The sequence below is a fragment of the Acipenser ruthenus genome, chromosome 25 (genome assembly GCF_902713425.1).
Source record: "Acipenser ruthenus chromosome 25, fAciRut3.2 maternal haplotype, whole genome shotgun sequence".
Classification (NCBI taxonomy): Eukaryota; Metazoa; Chordata; class Actinopteri; order Acipenseriformes; family Acipenseridae; genus Acipenser; species Acipenser ruthenus.
Window position 1 is genome coordinate 12,134,165 of NC_081213.1, and position 19,899 is coordinate 12,154,063.

At 39.1% G+C, this 19,899-nt stretch overlaps 1 protein-coding gene and 1 long non-coding RNA gene across 2 annotated transcripts; one reads left to right on the top strand and one right to left on the bottom strand.

Annotated features, from left to right (window-relative positions):
• Nucleotides 1-880: 880 nt before the first annotated feature.
• On the bottom strand, nt 881-10,006 carry LOC131701592 (uncharacterized). The gene is made up of 4 exons (XR_009308899.1): nt 9,882-10,006; nt 2,522-2,573; nt 1,642-1,721; nt 881-1,262 (listed from the first exon to the last, which is right to left on the bottom strand). It is a non-coding gene; the product is annotated as an uncharacterized LOC131701592 (long non-coding RNA).
• Nucleotides 10,007-10,303: 297 nt separating this feature from the next.
• LOC117969222 (homeobox expressed in ES cells 1-like) lies at nt 10,304-14,456 on the top strand. The gene is made up of 4 exons (XM_059000402.1): nt 10,304-10,636; nt 11,403-11,581; nt 12,778-12,879; nt 14,087-14,456. The coding sequence occupies exons 1-4, from the start codon at nt 10,369-10,371 to the stop codon at nt 14,192-14,194; spliced, it is 657 nt and encodes a 218-aa protein (XP_058856385.1). The 5' UTR covers nt 10,304-10,368; the 3' UTR covers nt 14,195-14,456.
• Nucleotides 14,457-19,899: the final 5,443 nt, after the last annotated feature.

Sequence of the window (19,899 nt, forward strand, 5' to 3'; positions counted from 1 at the left end):
CATGAATCTTGAATGAAGATTTAATGCCTCTTATCTGTTTCAGAATGAATGTATTTACAGGTCACACTTAGAAAAAAAGATTCTATCTAGAACCATTAAAGGTTCTTTGCATCGATGTCATAGGGGAACCTTTTTTGGTTCTTCAAAGAACCGTTTTGAAAAGGTCAAACCTTTTCAAAATGGTTCTTTAAAGAGAAAAAAGGTTCTATCTAGAACCATTAAAGGTTCTTTGCACCGATGTCATAGGGGAACCTTTTTTGGTTCTTCAAAGAACCGTTTTGAAAAGGTCAAACCTTTTCAAAATGGTTCTTTAAAGAGAAAAAAGGTTCTATCTAGAACCATTAAAGGTTCTTGCATCGCTGTAGTAGGGAATCTTTATTGGTTCTTCAAAGAACCTTTTTAAATGGTTCTTTAAAGAACCTTTTTAGGTTCATCCCCCCCCCCCAACCCAAAAGATTCTTTCAAACCATTTCTTTACCCATGCATATTTTGTCTGCAATACGACCCTCCCATCTTGATTTTTATTATATTGCTCCTACTACAAAATCATTGTGTGAAATTAAAGATTAATGTAATGTATTTTTGTTACTGTAACATTTAACTATGTAGATAGACCATTCCCTTTTACAATTCTCCTCTGTAAGTAAGCTATAGAAATATCTTCATTTTAGTTAGCAGTAATAAATAGAACACACAAATTACTAACTACTTCTGTGTAAAGTGAAATTTAAAAAAATGCAGCAAATCTTTTTTTTTCTCTAATTGGAGAAAAGAAGCTCCATTTATTAAATACAATCATAAAATATGTACATAATTAAATTGAAATTAAGTAAATCAATTAAAATGAAAGAGTTAGAGACTTCCTTCACATTTTCTCCAGTAAACTCCAGTAAAAACAAACTTAAAACACTAAACATTTCTGCAGCACTTTCAGAACAGAACCTTAATGGTCACTTTATGTGTTTATTTTCTAAACAGAGGCCGAAACAGCATTATATAGTATTTTAAGGCAAATTGTCTTTAAAGTATTAAGTTTGAAGACAAATGCCGCCAAAAAGTTCATTGTCTTCCTCGTCTGCTTTGGATATTCAATACCAAATATATAATATAAAGAAAAAACAGACAGCCCCCAAAGCAAGAGATTCAAATCATCAGTTAGCATGGACTGGCCATCCATTACGACGGTCACTTTCTCGTATGACATAGGATTTCCCTCTGTACAGTCATGTAAAACAAATCACAGGGGTTGGGAAGGCTGGGTCCTGAAATATATATTTTTTAAATTCAGAAACCCATACATGTCAAAAAAAAAATACAGTACAAAACAACAAAAAAAAACATTATGGACTTGGAGGTCATTCAAAATGTTTCTGATAGGATAATTGCACTGGCTGAATATACATAAGAGCTATTACAAATGCACATGGGGTGGAAGGAAAGGCCACTTATGTTTTCATAATATCAGAAAAAATATTCTGAAACATTTACAAACTTTTGTTTTGATCAAGTAGTAATATATAGTACATGCAAAAGGTGTACAAAATGTAAATACATCTGTTAGTTGCAATGTTTCTTTTACATTCTCTTACATTCAGCCTACAAGCAGTAAAAGATGGAAACAACCGATCAATCCAAATGTACCTGATCTATCACAAATAAAGTTGACGAATCTTCTTTTAACAGGGATGGTAGAAGTAATATTGCTGCAGTCAACTCCAAACCTAGAAAAAAAACCAAAAAAACATAATAACCGATAGGTTGTTACTTGACATCAGTACCAGTATCCAGAGAAATCGCATTCCAAAAAGATCCAGGTGTCAGCTGCTTTAAAAAATATTTGTGTATATATATATATATATACATATATATATATATATATATATATATATATATATATATATATATATATATATATATATATACACACATATATATATATATATATATATATACACACACACACACACACACACACACACACACACACACACACAGTATCTCTATTTACCTGAATAATTATTTTTATAGCTATCAATATTAAAATCCAAACAAAACAATGTAATGTCAACCTCAATGTTTTCCAGAACTGAATCAAAACTCAAATCAAAGCTTGTTACCTTTCTTCTCTAGGTCATTCAAGCAGCCACAGAGAGAGCGGTGATGACTGAAGCTATGAAAACAGTCCGTATAACGCTATAGCTTGGTTCGCGTCTTTTTTTCTTTTAATATGATACATTTGAACATTAAACTTGAATTGGTGTGTAACTGCATGTACTTAAAAAAGATAAATAACTTACATTTTAATTGAATAATAAAATGAAAACTGGGGTGGGGTGGGGTGGGGAGGGGTGGGGGGTGGAGCGCATTATGTTATAGCATTAACTCTAGGTTTTTATTTTTCACGCAGTAACACAACACGTACGAAAATACAATAATCTGTTACAGGCGCAGCGATGCTGATGAAATAAAAAACAGGACAAATCTCTTTCAACAAAGGAAACAAGTTGCGTAAATAACTTACCCTCAAGGCCTATTGTATTTCTTGTGCGGGTAACAACCAAACAAGCTCAATTCTGCCAAAAAAAAAAAAAAAAAAAAAGCAGCTTAAATGAGACTTTCTATACTCTATCTTTACATATAAAATTATATTAAATATAATAAAATGTATTGAACATTATCTTAAGATGAATGACTTACCTCAGACAGACCAGAGATGCTTTACCTCAGGAAAAAAAAAGATAACCGTTGGCAACTTCGAACAGCTAAGCGCGAGCCGAGCAGAGCCTGAGCGCGAGCCAAGTCCAGACCAGCCGCTGTCCAAATGGCGCTCATCGACGGCAGTGTTTAGTTTGTATTTAGTTAAATATTATTTAACAAATCCATGTTTGTATGACAATTTTGTTTACTTTGTTTTATTTAACAGTTTCATCTCTCGATGTGTGTGTGTGTGTGTGTGTGTGTTTCACTGCTAAAATGGGTGGTTTTAAAATAATCCATTTATACTGAAAGTTGAACTGTTGAGATGTTCTGTTTTCACATACGTTGATTATCAGTAATCTTGGATTCCTATAATGCTAATGTTGGTAAACTAATCGAACAGTGATATTCAGGGTGTGTGAAAAAAAGTGTTTAACAATGCGTTCATGTTACAAAGGTCTAAACACCAGTGCTTACATTATCACTTATAACACTGCTGTTTAGGGACAGATCATCTCTCTGCATCAATAAACACACGCCATTTAGCTTATAAACGCGTCACACGTTCTTTGGTTTTACAGTGCAGTGTACAAACTGCACACCTACAATGTAAATAAACGTGAAAAAAAATAGATTGAAAAATAAATCATGAAAAAATAACACAATTAAAAAAAAAGAAACTGAATTGTTGTTAAAATAAAAAAAGCGACCCCCGGTCTCTGAACTCTCCCCAGTCACTGCAGTCATTAGAAGAACATGCAAGTTGGTTGTGGGAGGATTATTTTTGTAAAATTATCAAGAACCCTTTTCTGCATTTTAGCCTGCTAAAGAACCATCTGATAAGGTATAAGGTTCTTCACACACAAAAGGTTCTTTAAAGAACCTTGACAACATCGAAAGAACCATTTGAACCCTTTTTTATGTGGGTGTACATCATGGTCTATTACATGGATATGTGTCTTTCAAAGGTTCCCCAGAAGGACGAATAGCACTGTGTACCACATATTATCTTATACTCTTGTCTCTTCTATATGACATCAAGGGGCGTGTCTTCAAAATAGGCTCTGTAGATGGGTTTTGTTGTAAAATTTTAAAGTTTTTTTGCACAATCGTCTGTATCTTTCTGTTGGTAGGGTGGTAAGTGAGGACCAGAGAGATTATATCATCTGTGTGTTATACATTGCTATTATATAAAGCATTTTTCTATTTATATTTGAAATGCTGGATTTAGCTTTAGTGATTATCTTATCCAGAAAGCCACAATTTCCAAAAACACACACATTTCCTCGCTTGATAGTCGCTGCAAATATGTATTAACAGTTGAGAATAGGGAATAGAGTCACGGCAAGCCTTAGGGTGTGAGGAGTCATATTGCAGATATGAATGAGAATCAGCTGGTTTGTAGTACACAGTGGTGTTAATGGTGGAATTGGAAATGTCTAAGACAGATATACTGTTGCCAGTTTCTGATGTGTTCCATGTGAAATCCAGGGCTGGGTGGGAATGTGTTCCTGACTGAATGAACTGTTTGAAATCCTCACTGGAGCTGGTGGAAATTCCAAAGATGTCGTCAATCTACCTAAGATATAGTTTAGGTGTGTTTCCATTGTATTGCTGTAAAGATTTGTGTTCAACCGATCCCACAAAAAGGCAAGGATATGATGGTCCCATTTTAGTTCCCATGCTAACACCCCTTACTTCAGTGTAAAAATTACCATCAAAGGAAAAACAATTTAATGTGAGCACAAGTTCAGCCAGTCTCAGAAGGATATCTGCTGGAGGTTCTTTCACTGTCCATCAAGAAAGTGCTTTATGCAATTAACCCTTCATTATTTGGTATAACAGTGTAGAGCAGGGGTGCCCAATTCAGGTCCTGGAGGGCCTGTGTCTTATTTGTGGGGGAGGGTTAGGTCGACCAGGGTGTTCTCGGCTCACCGCGCACCAGCGACCCCTGTAGACTGGCCAGGTGACTGCAGGCTTGCCTGTAGGCTGCCCAGAGCTGTGGTGTCCTCCGACGCTTGTTTTTATTTTTAAATCAGAAATGCAGGCCTGTTGATCAGCTTCCGTCTAAACTACAGGATGAATCGTGCACACAGAATATAATTGCAGATGTCTGTGCTCAATAGTACCCCAAAACCCTCCATGAAGACGTCCTTCACGTCCGGGGGAAAAAAGTTAGGATAATTAAGACAATAGCGATACCTGTTGAAATGAGGTACTGAATTACTGGCACGGCAGCTACAGTGATACAAATGTGTAACATCTGAAAATATAAACGCAAAGGATAGTGTCATTGTTCTATACCCCTCCGGGGCCGTCTGAGTGTGTGGGCCCGTGTGCCGTTGCACCTGCTGCACCTGCTATTTGCTCCGCCACTGGTGCTAGTGAATTAATTCATGTGTGTTCTTACTTGGTCTTCTTGTGTTCTGGGCTGGAGTAGCAGCGTAGTACCACAGAGGCCATACTCACCTATAACCATCACAATTCTAACTGAATAAACTTTGGCACGTCGTTTTACTATATATTCTGCGCGTGGCATCAAACAGTTACAGTAACTGTATGATTGGTAGTTTTTACTTTCTATCAGAAGAGCAGGAACGGAATCCTGTAGAGGCGGAACGCTGTTCCGGTCCGTTATGCGCCAATTTAACTCCTGGTTAAATGAAAATTCAAGCATTTAAGGGCAGCCATGCTGGCAACTACATAAATGCATGGCGCGCTTACACACACACTATATAAATGCATGAAGGTGATTAGAAAGACACAACTATATAAACGCATAAGGCGGCAGTGTGGAGTAGTGGTTAGGGCTCTGGACTCTTGACCAGCGGGTTGTGGGTTCAATCCCACGTAGGGGACACTGCTGCTGTACCCTTAAGCAAGGTACTTTACCTAGATTACTCCAGTAAAAACCCAACTGTATGAATGGGTACTTGTATGTAAAAATAATGTAATTGTATGTAAAAATAATGTGATATCTTGTAACAATTGTAAGTTACCCTGGGTAAGGGCGTCTGCTAAGAAATAAATAATAATGAAGGCGATTAGAAAGACACTCGGTTATCAGCCACGGCCATTGGGTTATTAGCCAAAGGTACTAAATGTCTGAAGTAAACGTTTTCATGTTTATGTCAAGAATTACCAGTAATTCTTGAGATCTGCCCATATTCAGACTTTTACCGTAACACTGAAAGCAGTTTGTTTTGATAGATTGAATTGTGTTACTCTGACAGAGTTAAATCAACCACCAAGGGGCGACCAAGAGCCACAAGAGATGGAGATGAGAGGGGCTCCCTCCAGTGGTCAATCTTCTTCCCTCTAATCAGCACCATATCATTCTCTCTCATTGGTGCTGTTCACCTTTTTGTTTCTGCTGTTTTCGGCTCAGCTGAATACTACATTTCCTGGGTCGTGGGTTGGTAGTGTGGTGGGTAGAGACCAGCTTCCACTGCGTGACACGGAAGATAAACAGGAAGTTGTGCAGCAGGGGCCTGGCCCTTTATTCACATGCTCTGCCTCTGGCAGTGTGCTAAAGTTGACAGGTTCTGGCAGGACATACACCAAGCCACCCTGGGGATGAAATCCATGCCATTCCCTTTACCCCCAGCTGCCTCTCACTCATTCATATATCTGAAGCCAGGAACATCTGTTGATAAATCCCAGTACATGCTAATGTCTCTGTCATCTCCTTCCGCCAGGAGAGTAAAGGTCTCCACACACCAGATGCGTTTTAATTGGCGATCTTTCACAGCGTCATGACCATACACACCAGAAGCAACACAGAGGCGATGCGACGGGTTTGAAAATTGCCAGATCTATACAACTTTTAAAAAATTGCTATTGACAAACCTATGATCAAGACTAACACATATTGTCAACATGATGCAGTAATTACAAGTGTCTTCCCTCACTGTATTTCAAAACGTATAGCAACAAATCATACACACCAGGCTTATCCAGTTCTTTCGAAATGTACTCCCATATATTGTCTTTCAATCTGTATCTTTATAATTGTGATGCCCTTTGTCATAAAGCTCTGGGTATTTTTCCAGGGCAGGTATTGTTTCCTCAATCATTTTGGATACTGCTTCACCCTGCTGGACCATATGCTCTGAAGCTGTTCTCTGATTGATCAATGCCCTAGGTGACACTCGTCAAATCGGAAAAAATCGGATTCAATCCTATTTATTTTGCGTCGCTCCGGTGCTGCTCCTGCATTGCCTGTCGCGTCACCTCTGGTGTGAAAGGTACTAAAGTATTGGTTATCAAAAGTATTGGTTCTATTTATTGTGATGCATCGCTGCACAGTTCCACGTCTGGTGGGTTAGCAGCCTTAACTGCATGTAACTGGAAAGGACTTACAAAGTGGGGTTCACAACCACCAATCACTGTTAGCAGTGAAGTATCAATCAATCAATCAATCAATCAATCAGAACAATATCCAGATGAGTCAATTGAGAACACATCCTCATTTACACTGATGACCTGGCAAGAGGCTCACACCACCACAGCAAACCACACAGCACACAAAAAATAAGGAATAAAACAAACACATAATCAATCCTAAAACTTAAACCATAAAACTCAGCAGCAACTCAGCAGGCACACACGTCAGTCAACAATGAGTCGACCTTATGGCTAAATCAAAGTGTAGTGGATCACTGTGTTGTTGTTCTCAGTGTAGGTGTGCATCACTGTGTTGTTCTCAGTGTAGGTGTGGATCACTGTGCTGTTGTTCTCAGTGTAGGTGTGGATCACTGTGTTGTTGTTCTCAGTGTAGGTGTGGATCACTGTGTTGTTGTTCTCAGTGTAGGTGTGGATCACTGTGTTGTTGTTCTCAGTGTAGGTGTGGATCATTGTGTTGTTGTTCTCAGTGTAGGTGTGGATCACTGTGCTGTTGTTCTCAGTGTAGGTGTGGATCACTGTGTTGTTGTTCTCAGTGTAGGTGTGGATCACTGTGTTGTTCTCAGTGTAGGTGTGGATCACTGTGTTGTTGTTCTCAGTGTAGGTGTGGATCACTGTGTTGTTGTTCTCAGTGTAGGTGTGGATCACTGTGTTGTTGTTCTCAGTGTAGGTGTGGATCACTGTGTTGTTGTTCTCAGTGTAGGTGTGGATCACTGTGTTGTTGTTCTCAGTGTAGGTGTGGATCACTATGTTGTTGATCTCAGTGTAGGTGTGGATCACTGTGTTGTTGATCTCAGTGTAGGTGTGGATCACTGTGTTGTTGATCTCAGTGTAGGTGTAGATCACACAGATCTTCTTGGGTTTGAAGGGCCTGTTGGACATAATAAACATGGAACAAGGGGTTTCTAATCTGGGACATTACACAGATCACTCACAGACTTGTCCTGAAAAACAGCAAATGGTCACAACGTGTTTTATGAAGTGCCCTGCAGAAGCCCTAGATTATCAAACCAGTGCAGGGTAATATTAAACAGAGAGCCAGTTTGCATAATCCTAAATATTACAAGTCATTTATTATTAGCTGATAACTTGATTCTTAGAGAATGTCTACAAACCTGTGGATTTTTTGTTTGCTTGTTTTCTGCGTGAATTTTATACTTCTTTCTCTAAAAAGAAAAGGTCTGTAGATAACATGTGAGCCATACAAGAGTGTACACATCCAAACAACAATTGTAATGTATCTGTTTTCTAGGAATAAAGAATGACTGGGGTTGGGGCATCTATAGCCCAGTTTAACACTAAACTTACTAAATATCTTGGTTTTGTTTTTCCATTTTATAATGTTTTATAAAAGGAGTGATTTAAACGGGACTAAATGCTTTGAAAATTGAGTGTCATTCCTTACAGAAGCTTACCATAGTGAAAGCAAAGTGTTTAAGCCGAGTAAAAGCATGGTAAAGTATAGGTAAGCATTGTAAAATACCAGAGGGATATGGTAAAGCATATTAAAAGCATGGTAAATGCATAGTATAACCATGGGAATACTGAAAAATGATCATACCAACTTTTCTAAGGGAGTGTCATGCTTAAGTATCTATATCCATGTACAGTACTGCTGTATCTGTGTACGTGTGTGTCTCAGCTGAGGGATCTCTGTCAATCTGGGATGTGATTAGACATGCTTCTGCTTTCAGCAGTAGGTGGCTCAGTCTTTCAATTGGGTTGCACCTCTGGACATACGAAGGGTGTTGCACATATCAGTACCTCACGTCAATCTGTACAGCTCTGCTATTGAGGCCAGGCAAGGGACCAAAAAATAGTGCCCTTAAAAGGGGAGTGGCTTCCTTCAAGGGACACAAATGAACAGAAAACCATTGTTTAAAAAGCTCTTCGCTTCGCCAGTTCATTTAACTGGTGAACACTTTAACTGTTTCCCAGACCTTTCTACTTTCATGTTTCTTTATACAAACGGTTCTGTTTCTATTATAAATATATTTAAATCCTACACAATGTTACATAATTTTGCATCCAAGTTTTCAAAACGGTTGGTATAGTACAGAATGGTGGTCTTATAGGAGAGGCAGGGGAACACAGAGGTTTGATAGGCTTGGGACTGCTGATGGTGTCCTGCACACTGTATACAGACTGACATTACATTCTGGGAAAAAAAGGCCTTCATTGTAAAGTGGCCTTTAACAGGGGATGCGTCCAATCAGGTGTTACTGTCACTGCTGTAAGGAACATTCAGCACAAATAATAGTGCCACAAGATACACACTGATGCCCTCATAATTAATATTTAAAGTCCATTGTGGTAAATTAAGCTTATTTGGAATCAATGACTATAAATGATATCAAACAATTAGCCAACTTCAGACATTTGTATTTCTATAGCAGCTAAGTCCTCGCTCTCGTTTCCCAAACCAGGAAAAGCAAGAGCAGGGTGTTATTAAAGTAGAAAGTTTATAAACCCTATTGTCACTGCTGATTTCATTACCGAACCACAACAACACAGACACACACGGGAAACAATGCCGTTCAGAGCGCATACAGACACACACGGGAAACAATGCCGTTCAGAGCGCATACAGACACACACGGGAAACAATGCCGTTCAGAGCGTACACTTGAGACACCCAGCAGGTGTGCCTGGCTCGTTTTCCTAGTAAAAGCGCTAAATAAATAGCTACACTTATTTAAAGAACCGCTCTGAATGGCAACGCCGTATTAATCCGGACAGACGGGGCGCAATAAATCGAGTAAAACAACAAGCCAACCCACCGTAGCTTGCCTTCTGCCAAAGCCATTGTCTTCAATTGTTCACATTCACCGTTAAATATGCATGTGAAGGGAAAACGCGAGAAAAGTCATCAGGATTACCATAATAGCATTAAGAGATTACAAAATGTATAATTTCCATGGAAGACAAATTCACCTAAATAAGATTATACACTTCTTATATAGTGGACCGGTTTCCGAATGCAGCTCCTGCCTCCCATTCAAAACGGCTCCCATTATGTCCTTAATTTGAAAGGAGGGGGTAATTTTCTCCCTTAATGGTTTCCAATAATGGAGTGCTCGCGGTTTGTAATGATTTAATAGCCCCTGAGAAGGTTATCTGGGCTGAGGCGATAACACGCTTTGTGCCCCTGATGGCCCCCGTGTCGCCACATAATAATTACCTGCAAACAAACAATTACTCGGCACGTCCCGTGGCGGGGGGCACGGCATTGAGATGCTAAGATCTCCAAATACAAGATTGTAATTAATGACGCAGAAAATTCAGCTCGTTCCTTTAAATGCCAGGCTCGCAGAAGACCTCGTGCAGCTCTACAGTACAGCAGGTGGATTTCATCGTGCAGTACAGCAGGTGGATTGCATCGTGCTGGTTCGCCACGGTGCCAGCATGGCCTCTTCCGCGCAATTTCACAAAGTGCTGAGTGACAGGAAGACTACGTTTACTATTGAGAGTATACTGGGACTCGACAGGACGAAGGAATGTGCTCCATCAGCAAAGCCACACCGGCCGTGGACTGGTACGTCAAATACATACATACATATTTTTCTTTAATTTAAAAAAAAACAAAAAAAAACGTTACATTTGTTATTCGAGTTTGTGATTATATTGTGAATATATAGACATCACTACCAGGCTATAATATATATATATATATATATAATTTCTTCCCTTACGGAAGCAGGTAGTCTAACTTCTACATTCTGTGGGAAATTCTCATCTGCTTCCAGCAGGATAGCACAGTAAAGTTAAATGTGGTTTATTATTGTATCTGTGGTTTGCAATATTATATATATATATATATATATATATATATATATATATTAAACAGAATAAAATGCATATACATTTTAGTAATACATAGTACAAAAAGTATGCAAAGTATTACGGGTACTCGTCTATTAAGAACCAGAAGGTGGGCTGGATCTAACAACTTCAATAAGTGTTCAATAAATTACAAAGATGGAACGTTTTTACAGATTTTCATTAGACATTTTGATGATAATAATGTATATTTTATGAAACCGAACAGTACATGACCAATTTATAATTAAAAGTTTTTAATAATGTTATCAGCTGTAAAGGAAACTGTCTTTCCACAATATATGGAGTATACAATTCCTAAATAGATGAGAAACTGTTTCAGTATAATCATTACATAATGAACAGTTAGTTTTAATGTCACATTTTTAGTATTCTTAAATTGTGTTTGACAGTATAGCATTTATGTATGATTTTGTAGGACACTTTATTAATCACAATCTTTGACTTATTTTTATGTCCAGACGTCAGCCGCCAACAAGACGCGCCTCCTGTAGCGCGTGAGCTAGTCCTGCTGCCGCAGATGAGAGCTCAAGAGGACAAAAATGTTGTCTACAATAAGCGGCAGTGCTCGGCGTCATACAAACGAGCTTTGAACTGGTACATAGGCAGGAGGCCCAGGACGGCTTTCAGTGGAGCCCAGGTAACCGCAACGTACATTCACACGTGCATTGTGTTTATTTACATGTTTCCAGGATAGATACAGGGGCATGTTTGTGTTACAGTGGTCTCCGGCTAAGACAACGCCCCTCGGGAAGCAAGCAAAGTGTTCTCTTAGCCAAACTGTTCTTTAAGACGGAGTTGACCACAGACACAATATGAACCAATAAATACATGTATATTACTTGTCATGACGCACGTGCATCAACATATGAAAAGCAACAGGCAAGTGTATATAGGGTTAATAAACTATAATAAAGTAACAGACAAACTAATGTTAATAAACTGTCAAACTAAATTTAATACAGCACCCCTACCCCTATGGCATTATGGGGCACATGGGAGCCATGACATGGGAGCCATGACCGTACCGTCTTCTAACCTGTTCCGCAGTATAACGGGCTGCCTTATAAAGGGGGAGCACAGTGCCTGTACAAGAGCAACATTCCAGACATGCAGAGTTATTCAACAGAATGGGGAAGCAACTCGCTGGAACGGAAAACACCAGATTGCTCGGTGACTTGTGTCCGTCCCCCCCCCCCCCCAAAGAGCTCGAACAATTTCCAACTTTGTGTAGCAAGAGAAACGGCAGCATTTGTTTGCATGCCATTTTGTAGCGATGAGCTGCACTCATGGAAATCAGAATACAAAACGAGTCAATGATATGACTGCGATTCTGAAAAGATTTAATAAACCAATCTGTGTGCCTCAAGACCCTTTCGCGATGACAAGTCACATTTGAAATGATTGGATAAACCATTTTAGTTTAAGTTTGAGTTAGCGGTGTTCTTTTAAGTGAAGTTCCTGTTCCTTTAGCCAGAGCATTTACAATGGGGGGGGTATCAATTTCAACACAAGGGTGTTCTCTAAGGCAAAGTGTTCTTAAACACAGTAGTCTCTGTGTATTACTGTGAATGAGTTATTAATTCCCCTGTGTGGGGTGCAGATCCAGGGCTATATTAGCGAGGTAAATGGGTAGCCCAAATGTTATTCATTCCCTTCCAATGCAGAAAGATTTGGTGGGACGTTTGCTCTTAATTTGAACAATGGGTTTCTATAGTTACCGCCAAGAGAGGTATCGCATTGCCTGTCGCCAAACCGGTCTGAAACCCTGTGAGAGGAATTGGTTTCGGACACCTTTTGAAGTGTGAGCCTCATTGTTACCCTGCCTGCTCACAGATCGAGGTTCTGGAGAGTGTGTTCAGAGTGAACCCCTACCCTGGGATCGATGTGAGGGAGGAGCTGGCGTGCAAACTGGAGCTGGATGAGGACCGGATCCAGGTGTGTGCAGTACAGGACTGACCGTTCATGCAGGAGAGGGCTTCTCATTTAGATTGCACTACACCTCTTCCAGAACGGATTTTAAAATGCATTGCAATACTCAGGACTGATGCATTCATTCAGGAAAGGTTTTGTCATTTATATTTAAATACATTTCACTTCCAGAATATATTTAAAAATGTATTACAATATCTTTCAATATTTCAATGTGCTTATTTAGGCTAAGATTAATTAAAAACAGAAGCATAAAGCTGGCAATGTCCTAAACTAATCAGCACACCCTTGACTTTATTAAAGCTATGAGTTGTTTGTTTATGAGTTTTGTAAGATGATTAAATTGTATTTTACTTGAACAACAAAGAGAGGAAATCGCATTTGAGTGCAAAGAGAAGATCAGTCAATACATAGGGCTTCTGATTTTCAGTGCTTTACTGCAACTTTTCTACTCTCCATTTATAAATTCAATTTCTATCACAACTGAGAAACATGCTAATAGTAAAATTGACTTAATTTATGATTTTTTTTATGAAAAAACTAAAATTGGCTTTTAAATTGGGCAAGCCTTAAGTTTTGATTAACAAGCAGAACGTACAAATGAGATCGCAAAATTTTATGTGACTAATCTTTTAAAGCTATAATGCAAAATAAAGAATTTTATGCTGGACACAATTACAGTTCTGCGTGACTGTATTTACATTCGAGAAGTCACTTCTGCTTTGAAATGAAAAAGTAAGACTTAAAATTTAAAAGCCAATTTAGTTGTTTTATAGAAAACCCCTGTAAATTTTAAATCCATGCTGGTATCAACACGTTTCTCAGTTGTGATTGAGATACACAAAAGGCTTAACAGGGATCAATTGAATTTTTAAAGGAGAGTACAAAGTCAGCAGAAAACACTGAAACTCAGAAGCCCTAATTTATATATTTAGATTTTCTTTCAAAATCTATTGTATTCTGGTTTATATTAATGTATTTTTTACAGAATATATTTTATTTGTATTTATAAATATTTATTTTCCAGAATATTTGTAGTATTTCAAAATATATATTGCAATGTTCAAAACAATATCTAAATATATTTTGATTTGTATTAAGTTTCTCTTCCAAAATATATTTAATTGGCATGTTTGTGATATTAAAAGTGAAAGTCTGTCGGAGTTGATGGGTGCTTTTTCAAGATTAATCATTTTTTGTCATTCCTTCCCAGATTTGGTTCCAGAATCGGCGTGCTAAACTGAAACGGTCTCACAGAGAGTCTCGGTTCCTCCTGGTGAAGAAGGTCTTCACAGCTCTGCAGGACCCGGCAGAGCCTTGACGTGCATCTCTGTAATCTGAGACCCTCCTGACATGCGTCTCTGTAATCTGACATGTGTCTCTGTAATCTGAGACCCTCCTGTTACAGCTGGAAACATGGGTCTTTCCTCTGCATTCCACTGGGTTTGTACAGAGTCTTGTTTTTAAGATGTTATGTAAGTGTTGTAATTTATTATATAAAATACATTCTGTATATTTTGGTGGTTCATAAAATGTTATTGCTTAATAAATATTGTTTAATAAATGTTATTGTTTTAATGAGATTTTCTTTGCTGTGTGTTAAAGGAGTAGTGTTTCATACTGTTCTAAAATGTTTTTTCACATTCAAGAAGGTTTCTAAGATGAGCTTGAAAATATCAGATGCATTACTGTTGAAATGTTCCCTGGCCCCCTCAAATTTCTGTTTTGCTTCCTGGTCTAAAGATCTTGAGCACTATGTTTATAACTCCCTACTGTGGCAAACAGGAGCATTCCCATCTGCCTCCCAGAACGACGCAGTGGCAAGTAAGGTTAAAGTGAGGAAGGTAGTTGTGTCTAAAATGTATTGCAACTGGTTTGTCAGCACGCTTTCTTCTAATAATGTAGTAAACAGACAAACTCAATTACATTTAAAGATGTACTGCAAACACGTTTTAAAAACTCTGACGACTGAGTAACCACATTACAATTGGGATAAACACTTCTGAAGTAAAATGTACACCATTCAACCTTTAAAATAACTCGGTCAATCTCAAAATGAGCATTTCGAGGGGTGAAATACTGAACAGTACAGAAATTCAAGAAAAAAAGCTGAAATGCGAGGGGTGCAGTTTGGTGTTGGTTTGATCAGCGCTTGCGCTGCTGGAAGGAGTCTCAGCTGTGTTTATTAACAGGGGAATACACCTGGGTTGCTGCAGCCACCTGTAAGCTGCTTGATGCAACCCAGGGCTGCAGATTGCTCTAAAACACCCAGCAGTGCCCTCGGGATCAATTCAACCCCTGAGCGAGCGCAGGACCTCACGAGTTCAAACTCTTCTGAGGACCATTCTACAAAAAGGTCTAGATTCTCAACCCTTTATCCAAACTGTCATTAGCATGATTTTTCCAGAGTGTAGAAACACACCCAATAAAGTTACCAACTCAGAAATAAACAATTTGGACATTTCATGTAGGGCGTGGTGGTCAGTCTAACGTGGTTTATTATTCGTTTTTGAAATGTTAATGATGTCAAATGTGCTAATGATGATTTAGAGTAAGTAGTTCCCAGTTCATATTTCAATATGGTTTTGCATTCAGATCACAAGGCATTGGGAAGGTGGCTTCTATCCGAGCAGTCATGATAATATTGGTCTTCTGCACTTTTGCAATACAGTGGCTGTGCAGTCGACTGGAAAGACTGCCCTGTTGCATTAATGCACAAATGTGGACATAAAACGACATTTTCAATAAATAAAATGATTCTTATGTATAATGTGGAAGATCCCTATATTTGTATTATTATGTGAAGGATAAATAAATGCAGTTTGAAGGCATTATTGAAGGTTTGTCAAACTAGTCAAGCATTACTGATCCCTCAGACCTATCACATGTATCATGTAGCCTACAGTCTTCTTCACTGTTTAAAAACTCCAGCTCTCTTGTTCGCTGGTAACAGCAGTAAAAATGATTTATTTTTGTATACAGAGGGAACTGATTAAGCTATTGGCCAATCAATTAGCAATCACCTCAACAATAGTCCTGCCCTATTCACACACAGCAATGCAACATGTGAGACTGAAGGAAGGGAATGGCAAGCACATACTTTTGAACGCATGTTGATTGCTCATATTTAAACAGTTAGGGAGCGATAGCTTAAATACCAACAACTTGTAACCTGTTTTGTTTAAAACCAGTGTTGGGTATTATTGCAGTCAGGCTGTACAGTATATCTTTTATCAAGTCGGGTAAAGATCAATGGTTGTGTTCAACAGTACCATCTGCATAGAGAGGGATACTGCTGGCCCTGCACACACCAGGAAGATCATTGATACAAATAAAAGAGGACCTAAATCTGAGCCCTGTGGGACTCCTCGTGTCAAATCTGACTGAGTATCTTGTAATGCAACAGTTTGTCTTCTATTAGTCAAATAAGCATTAAACCTGTTGACTAACCTGTTGAAACTTCAATGTCATCGCGTTTATTCAGTAATAAACTATGCTCTAGCAGGTCAGATGCCTTGGTTCGATCAATGAAAAGTGCACCAGACACACGACCCTTACCCAGTGAACAATTGGGTCTGAACCCTGACTGATAAGAAATCAGTATATTATTACAATGTAAATAATGTGAGACTTGATTAGGAACTTGTTTCTCAAAGATCTTAGATATTACAGGCAGAACAGAAATAGGTTTATAATGATTTCATTCAGAAACATTTTCTGATTTATGCAGTGGTCATCACAAATGCTTGCTTCCAAGTCTGGTAGAACACCAGTTCTTTATGACATTTAGCTAAATTTACACATATTGAAATGCGCCTTTGTATTTATGTTGAATTTTCCATTTTCCATTTTTCCATATCAATACTATTTGTATGTGTAAAGCTGTGGAATGCTAATTTCTGTTGCTTTTCCCCGTGTCTCTCTACAAGCTTTTGAAGATTAATTGGCTTAAAAAGCTCCGAGGCCTGGTGCAGGAGTCCTGGAGTGAGAAGGTTGAGGTTCCATGCTAAAATCACAAGGATTAGGTCTTCAGGATACCAAATTGGCTAATTGGTACATTTATACAAGCAGCACTAGTTACTCGTTAAGGAGGGGGAGGAGAGAGGAGAAAGAGGAGAGGAGAGAGGAGGAGAGGAGAGGGCAGGGAGGAGAGAGGAGGGAGGAGAAAGAGGAGAGGAGAGGGGAGAGAGGAGAGAGGAGTTGAGAGAGGAGAAAGGAGAGAGGAGGGAGGAGAGGAGAAAGAGGAGAGGAGAGAGGAGGGAGGAGAGAAAGAGAGGAGAGGAGAGAGGGAAGGGAGTAGAGGAGATGAGAGAGGAGAGAGGAGGGAGGAGAGAGGAGGGAGGAGAGAGGAGGGAGGAGAGAGGAGAGTATTCCACAGAAGTGACTGGTTGAATGCAGGAGTTGGTTGAGTTTGTTTGTGTTTCCCTTGCCTTGCTGATAAAGGTGTAAGGAAGATAACACACTTGTTTTTTAATTATCTCTTGATTTGATGAAAACCTGATCCTGCCAATAAAATAATATGTTTTATTTTTGAAAGTGTGGCCAAACCCTGGTCTTTTATACACTTCCCCACATGAACCTAAATGAACCTACTTACAGTAACGCTAACTCCAGTAAACTTTATTCACAGTATCAGAAACCAGTGATGAAAATGTACCAGCCAACAGAGGAGAGGATTGCTCACAAAACAAATTCAAACACAAACTTTGGAAACTACGGTTAATAAAACAAAGGGGTTACTTTCAGGCCTTTTACTCCAAATGACTAATTGAAAGGAGAAAGGCCCCTGTTCAAACCTACAGAACTAGAAGTAAAGAGATATTTAGTTGAAGCCAGTTTCAATAAGTATGGTTGTTTATTTTTCATTCTGTACACTTTGGGGTAAAAAGATCTGAAAATCAGTACTTCTGAAAGTTGAGCGGCCATTGAAATGCCTTGCTCTAGAGAATGTTCCACTCTATCATGCTGTTGAAATGCCTTGCTCTAACAGGAGAATGTTCCACTCTATCATGCTGTTGAAATGCCTTGCTCTAACAGGAGAATGTTCCACTCTATCATGCTGTTGAAATGCCTTGCTCTAGAGAATGTTCCACTCTATCTGCTGTTGATATGCCTTGCTCTAACAGGAGAATGTTCCACTCTAGCATGCTGTTGAAATGTCTTGCTCTAACAGGAGAATGTTCCACTCTATCATGCTGTTGAAATGCCTTGCTCTAACAGGAGAATGTTCCACTCTATCATGCTGTGAAATGCCTTGCTCTAACAGTAGAATGTTCCACTCTATCATGCTGTTGAAATGCCTTGCTCTAGAGAATGTTCCACTCTGTCATGCTGTTGAAATGCCTTGCTCTAGAGAATATTCCACTCTGTCATGCTGTTGAAATGCCTTGCTCTAGAGAATATTCCACTCTGTCATGCTGTTGAAATGCCTTGCTCTAACAGGAGAATGTTCCACTCTATCATGCTGTTGAAATGCCTTGCTCTAACAGGAGAATGTTCCACTCTATCATGCTGTTGAAATGCCCTGCTCTAACAGGAGAATGTTCCACTCTATCATGCTGTTGAAATGCCTTGCTCTAGAGAATGTTCCACTCTGTCATGCTGTTGAAATGCCTTGCTCTAGAGAATGTTCCACTCTATCATGCTGTTGAAATGCCTTGCTCTAACAGGAGAATGTTCCACTCTATCATGCTGTTGAAATACCTTGCTCTAACAGGAGAATGTTCCACTCTATCATGCTGTTGAAATGCCTTGCTCTAACAGGAGAATGTTCCACTCTATCATGCTGTTGAAATGTCTTGCTCTAACAGGAGAATGTTCCACTCTATCATGCTGTTGAAATGCCTTGCTCTAACAGGAGAATGTTCCACTCTATCATGCTGTTGAAATGCCGTGCTCTAACAGGAGAATGTTCCACTCTATCATGCTGTTGAAATGCCTTGCTCTAGAGAATGTTCCACTATATCATGCTGTTGAAATGCCGTGCTCTAACAGGAGAATGTTCCACTCTATCATGCTGTTGAAATGCCTTGCTCTAACAGGAGAATGTTCCACTCTATCATGCTGTGAAATGCCTTGCTCTAACAGGAGAATGTTCCACTCTATCATGCTGTTGAAATGCCTTGCTCTAGAGAATGTTCCACTATATCATGCTGTTGAAATGCCGTGCTCTAACAGGAGAATGTTCCACTCTATCATGCTGTTGAAATGCCTTGCTCTAACAGGAGAATGTTCCACTCTATCATGCTGTGAAATGCCTTGCTCTAACAGGAGAATGTTCCACTCTGTCATGCTGTTGAAATGCCTTGCTCTAGAGAATGTTCCACTATATCATGCTGTTGAAATGCCGTGCTCTAACAGGAGAATGTTCCACTCTATCATGCTGTTGAAATGCCTTGCTCTAACAGGAGAATGTTCCACTCTATCATGCTGTTGAAATGCCTTGCTCTAACAGGAGAATGTTCCACTCTATCATGCAGTTAAAATGCCTTGCACTAACAGGAGAATGTTCCACTATATCATGCTGTTGAAATGCCGTGCTCTAACAGGAGAATGTTCCACTCTATCATGCTGTTAAAATGCCTTGCTCTAACAGGAGAATGTTCCACTCTATCATGCTGTTGAAATGCCTTGCTCTAGAGAATGTTCCACTCTATCATGCTGTTGAAATGCCTTGCTCTAGAGAATGTTCCACTCTCTCATGCTGTTGAAATGCCTTGCTCTAACAGGAGAATGTTCCACTCTATCATGCTGTTGAAATGCCTTGCTCTAACAGGAGAATGTTCCACTCTGTCATGCTGTTGAAATGCCTTGCTCTAGAGAATGTTCCACTCTATCATGCTGTGAAATGCCTTGCTCTAACAGGAGAATGTTCCAATCTGTCATGCTGTTGAAATGCCTTGCACTAACAGGAGAATGTTCCACTCTGTCATGCTGTTAAAATGCCTTGCTCTAGCAGGAGAATGTTCCACTCTATCATGCTGTTGAAATGCCTTGCTCTGACAGGAGAATGTTCCACTCTATCAT